Genomic DNA, 6,000 nt, shown 5'->3' with positions numbered 1-6,000 from the left:
CGGGACGGCGAGTGCTTTGACCTCGACCCGGCGATGCGGGAGAAGGCCCGAGGTCCGGCCTGGCAGAGCGCCCCAGAGCCGAGCGGCCCCGGGGCAGGCCCGGGCCGTGTGCCGGGGCTCACCTGCCGCCCGCACCTCCCGCCGCGGGCGTTAACGCCCCTCGCCGCCCCGGCCCGGCCCCGCGCCCCAGCGGACACGGCTCTCGGCCTCCCCCGCTCCCTCCTTCGCTCCCTCTCTCCCGCCCCCGCCCGCCGCCCCGGCTCCCCCTCCGCCTGCCCGGCCCGCCGCCGGCGCTACCCAGCATGCTCCGCGCCGGCGCAGGCGCGGCCGCTCAGGAAGAGGAAAATGGCATAAACAACCCCGAGCGCCGGGACCGCTGAGGAGGAGGAGGCGCCGCCGCCCCGGGCCGCGCGGCCCCTTTAAGAGGCGCGGAGTCGCCCCCTCCTCCTCCTCCTCCTGTGCCCCTTCCGGAGCCGGACCCGGAGCCGGGGTGACGGCGGTCCCCGCGCCCCTTCCCCCTGCCCGCCCCCTTCCCCATGGTGCCGACCCCGGCGGCGGGGCGGTTGCCATGAACAGCAGCGGCCTGCCCTGCTCGTCGCCGTCGCCGGTGGTGGGGCCGCCGCCGGGGGCGGGGGTCGGCGTGGCGGGGCCGGCGGCCGGCGGGGCGGGGGCCGGCGGCGGCGGCGGCGCGGCCGTGAAGCTGAAGTTCTGCCGCTACTACGCCAAGGACAAGACCTGCTTCTACGGCGAGGAGTGCCAGTTCCTGCATGAGGAGCCGGGCGCCGCCCCCGCCGGCCCGGGGCCCGCCGCTTCCCCGCTCGGCGGGCTCCCGCTCGGCATCCCCCCGCCCGCCGCCGCCGCCGGGCCGGGATACTCGGCACACGGGGCCAGCTCGGGCCCGGCGGCGGCGGTGGGGCCTAAGAAAGCCGAGCTGGGGGCGGGAGGCGGCGGAGGCGGCGGCGGCGGAGGGCTGGACGGCCCGCGGCTGGCGAGTGAGTGCGGCGGGGCGGCCGGGGGTGGCGGGGCTGGCGGGGGGGCGCTGCCGGGCGGCGGGCGGCGCGTTGTTCCCCATCCCCGGCGCGCCGCGGTGCTGCCGGAAACAAATAACAACAGCCATGGTGGCGGCGGGGACCCCGGGCCGCCCGCACGGGGACGAGCTCTGCCAAGAGGAGAGCCGGCCCGGAGCGGTGGGAAGGAGCGGGCAGGGGCAGGTGTTGGTGCGAAGGCGCTCCTCCTGTGTGGCTTTAAAGGGCTCCCGGGCAGCCGTCCATCCGTCCCTCTAGTGCTGGGCTCGGTGCAGGTTCACAGGTACTCCCTGGCCGAAGTCAGGCCGGCAGCATTTTCCGGATCGGTGGCCTTGGGTGGGCTCCTCTGAATAGCATGTGTTGAGTGTCGGTTCTTCCAAGTTTTAAATGCTTCAGCTAAAATACAGTGTTAAAATTACAAAAAGAAATGTTTGCGTTTCACCTCATCGTGAGAAAGAATTTCTGTACGTTGAGGGTGTCAGAGCATTGGAACTGGCTGCCCAGGGAGATTATGGAGTCTCCCTGTCTGGGAACATTCAAACCCCACCTGGACGGGTTTCTGTGTGAACTGCTCTAGGTGATCCTGCCTTGGCAAAGGGGTTGAACTAGATGATCCCCAGATCCCTTCCAGCCTTAATGTTACTATGATTCTGTGGTAGGTATCTACGTTATTTACTACTGTGAGCAAAAACGGTTTCAATTTTTTTTCTCTGAGGTTTTCCAGCCCTCATGCGCAGCCCCTTTTCAAGTGGTGAGAGTTCAGACAGCCTGTGTGTCACGCAGAGTTGCGCTGCTGTTGCTGCTCGGCTGTGCATCCTCCTGATGTGCAGGCCCATAGTCAGATGGAGCTTGCAGTAAACTGATTTTAATAACCATTTGTTTTGGAGGTGAAGCAGCGTTTGGCAGGCTAGGAAAACCTGCTCCTTCAGAAAAGCCATGCCTCCTTCCATGAGTATATTAAGCTTGGCTACATTATTGATTTTTTACGCAAACCAGGCATTTATTTACATTAAATGCTTTAGCTACTAAGTGGTCACAACCATATTTTTTCTGAAATTAAGATGCAACCATGCTGAACATCCTGTATGCAGGATTTTAGTGCTAGATAAATCTTTCAGGATCCTGCAATTGTTGTTTTGCCAGGTGTGGTGAGCTTGTGCTGCCAAGTATTATCTCTGTAGTTGGTAGCTTCTCAGTGTCTTACATTAGCACTACACTGTCATGTCTCCCCTTTCAGGAGGAGTCTTTAATGCATAAGGCTTTCTGTTAAAAGTCTTCCAGATTTTTGTTAAACTTAGGTTATTCAAGCTGAAGGCTCTCTTGCCTTTTTTTTTTTTTTTTTTTTTTTTTTTTTTAATTAAATAGAAGTATGTTGGAGGGATTCAGCAGCAATAAGTCAACCTTTGTTAATTCTTCTTTTGGACAGTGTTTAATGTGAAACATACTTTTTTTCCTGTATGAAAGAAACTGGTTAGGGGATTCAGACTTGGGGAGAGGATGCATAACTTAGTTTGCAGCTAAAAGCTCCTGTATGAAGGATGCTCATCTAAGAAACAGTTAAAAAAAATTTGCCCATGCCCTGAATCTAAGGCAAAAACTTTCAGAATCTGTGTGTGCTTGGGGGTTGATACTGTTGAGCAGTTAAAATATTTGAAATGCTTGCTTCTATTGAATGTGCTTGCTGCAGTTTTACCCAGTTGGGGCTTTTCATTCACCAAGAGTGGCAAACCCCACTCTGAGGCTGTCAGTGGTTGCCTGCTGGGAAGGCCACATTGCTTGTTGTAGGGGGCAAAAGCTTCAGCTGGTAGAAGATCTTGAGGGACACTGGCTAGGAAAAAGAGTCCAGAAATGAAAGACAGGGAAATTTAAGTTGAAAAGCCAGGAAGTGGGCCTGGTCTCACTTCTAAACTTCTTTGCTTTGGGATGCATTTGTGAAAAAAATAAGGAAAATAATTCTTCAAAATCTGAAGTTGATACGTATAGGTACTGACAAGCTAATGTCTGAATTCCTTACCTTGCTGATGGCCTGTGGTGTTAACAGTATGTATGATTTTCAAGTAGATAAAATGAAAGTTTTTATTTCTGTGGCTATAGGAAGTAAGACACAAAGTCATATTAAAAAAGTTCTGAGGTTAAAAATATGGAATTTGTAATTGCCAAAAATTACCTGCCTGTACAGTCACTGACTGCCTAATTCAGAAGTATTTGGTAGTCTTAATGTGAGTGTGGTGGCCACCTTCTCTTGCTCCTTCCTCACTGGACACCAGCCTCATTCAGTGCACAGAGCAGATAATGCTCATTGACTAATTAACTGGGTAGTCCTATTTATTGTTAAAAGTGGGTCAGTGCCTCATTCTAACATGCGTGTTACTCTAATCCTGCTTTGAGTACAGGATTATTAATTTACTTATAGGTTTTCCTGTGGTAGTCACAAGGGCTCCCCAAATACCAACTTATTTTCACCACATGGGTGGTAGGAATGTTGAGTGATGAGGAGATGCTGAACAGTGAAAATGCAAGAAATATTCCAGTGTGGAAGTATTGCACTACTAGAGGATTGAGGAGGAATGAGCAGCTGACATCCTCAGAGCTAATCAGGCAGAGTTTCTCAGGTGATGTGTGGTTAAGCTATTCTGTTCCCACAGATGTTTTGAGTGCTAACATCTGACAGTTCCAGAAGTGATCAGATAGTCTTGGAAGAAAACTCTGCTTGAGATTATTAAATAAAAAATAATCCTCACCTCTGGATCAGACTCCAGTTCCCCTACTTATGTATGGCTGATAGGCTGCTGGGAAATCCTGCTTTATCCTTGCCTCATACTTATGCTTTTGTCCACATACCTACTGCTGTCCAGTGCTGGAGATGAGGTACTACTGGGCTTAATGTGGCTTTGGCTTGATGACGTGGATTTTTATGTTTCTGGGGGAGCAAGGCTGACCATGCCCATGAGCTCCACCCACTCTCAGAGGGCAGTGCTGCTGCCCACTGCCCCCAGACTATTTGACATGGAACACCTGTTCCAAGCACCATTCCTACTTTTTTCACCAGAGCTGAGTGCTCAGCCTTCTGCAAGGTTCACCTTCCAAGAATGAGGTGGCCTGCTGACTGCATACAGGATAGGGAATGTAGTTGATATTGCCTATCTAAAATTTTATTTTAAAAGTGAATCCTTTTTACATAGAACTTCTGTGACAAAATAAGGGGGGAAGGGAAAATAATGCATTTTCTCCAAATTTGGTAGCTGCTTAAATTCACACATGGTGCTCTTCTAATACGTGTATGTCCCACGGGTTAGAAGGCTGTAGAAGGAGCAGAGGTGGGGAAATGACTGTAACTTGCTGTTTAGGGGAAAATATATGATTGATTAACAGGATTTAAAGGAGTAGCCTATGGAAGGATGGGTAGAGGGCACGGTAGCATAAAGATTTTTTTTTCTTGTATGTGCCCTTTGTTCTCTGTGGCACTTAGCAGCTTCTGTAAGCAGTGGACCAGCAGCCTGCTTTGCTGCATGCTGCGGGCTTGTTCCTAGGCCACCATCCCTTCTCTCTGCTACCTGAGGGAAGCTGGAGAGGAAAGTGCTGTGGTATTAAAATGTGGCATGCCTGTCCCTGAGTCAGACAAGTTAAAGTTTCATGGACAACTGCCATTGTATTTGTTAGCTTGCAGGTAGTTGAACAGGTGTAATGTTCTTTTGTAGACCTCATACTATATATTGATAGAAGCTGAAGTGTGGCTCCAAGCGTTTGCTGATTTCTGCTCCACTTTCTGCTGTGGAGTTCATAATCCATAGTACCCCCCCCCCCTTTTCTTGTGGCTTCTGGCTCCTATAAAACCCTGGGGTGCTGAGCCGAGGAGTGCCAGGTGTGCTCTGTGCCAGTGGCGGCTCCAGAGCTGCCTGTGGGGAGCTGGCCACAGCGGCAGTGCTGCTGCTGCTGCATGAGTTCCCAGTGCCAGAGCCTGGCCCACCCTCTCACTGTGACTGTTTGCATCTGGTTATCTGCTAGAGAGCCTTTTGCAAAGCCCTCCTAGGAGATCTGTAGTTGGGAAACAGTCCTGTGTTTCTGCAAGGTGGCATTTTACTGTGGCTGCTGAGAATAGCCCATCTGTGAATAGACTTTATTGCCAGCCTGAGAGAAGGTGTAAAGGGACATCAAGACTTGGCATGTGTTAGGTTGGCCTAATAAAATCATTATGTTTGTTTTCACAGTCCTAACAAAAACATTATTTTTGTTTCCTCAGCCAACCACCTGCATGTTGTGTCTAGTCAGGGCAGTAGTGGCCACTGCTGTAGCAATTCCACATGCAATCACTCTCTGTTTAGTTTAGTGAAAATTACAGCTTAGCTTATGTGAAATCCCTAAATACTCGAGGCTTACAGTGGAAAGACATAAGCATTTGTGAATTTTCTGCTTTTTAAAGGCTGTTTTGTTTCTTTACTAGTATGCTCCTTTTTAAACAAGGTAAAGCAGCTGATATTGAAAAAATGGAAAGACAGCTATTCATCAAAACTGATACTAAAGGTAGTCTCTTGGATTACACTTCTTAATGCAGTGAAACTGGTCAGGGTTATTCTAAATATGGATTTTTCTTATCTTTGATAGCATTTCAATATTTACAGGTTGAAGTGTTTATAACAGTTATATGAAACCTTAAAGTACAAGTATAGTTGCAGTATGTCACATACTCTTCACTTTTCCTGGGGTTTGTTTCTTCTCCACTTCTGTAGAGAAAATACTTATTATAATAAAGGTGTATGGGTGAGAATTCTTTTTCCAAACATGTGTGTACTTTTTTTGAGTGATGCTGCATTAGTTGTGTACCTCAGTTGGATTTTTTTTTTCTTTTAGAGATACCTCCCCTTTAATTTTCATAATGCCTTTTCCAGGAGTTGATGGATCATACAATTTTAATTTTGTTTTGCTCTGAATATTTTTAAGAAATGGGAAAACAATTCTTAGCATTTGGAGACTCACG

At 49.9% G+C, this 6,000-nt stretch overlaps 1 protein-coding gene across 2 annotated transcripts in view; it reads left to right on the top strand.

Moving 5' to 3' along the window:
- Nucleotides 1–336: 336 nt before the first annotated feature.
- Nucleotides 337–6,000, top strand: part of PAN3 (poly(A) specific ribonuclease subunit PAN3) — a 79,314-nt gene continuing 73,650 nt past the window's right edge. For both annotated transcript variants that reach the window (XM_083855892.1, XM_083855891.1), the window contains exon 1: nucleotides 337–992. In XM_083855892.1, the coding sequence (XP_083712018.1) occupies nucleotides 569–992 (424 nt within the window). In that variant the 5' untranslated portion in view covers nucleotides 337–568. The remainder of the gene's footprint in view (nucleotides 993–6,000) is intronic.

The sequence above is a fragment of the Zosterops lateralis genome (genome assembly GCF_965231275.1).
Source record: "Zosterops lateralis genome assembly, chromosome: 2".
Lineage (NCBI taxonomy): Eukaryota > Metazoa > Chordata > Aves > Passeriformes > Zosteropidae > Zosterops > Zosterops lateralis.
This window is presented reverse-complemented; position numbering and strand designations above follow the sequence as displayed.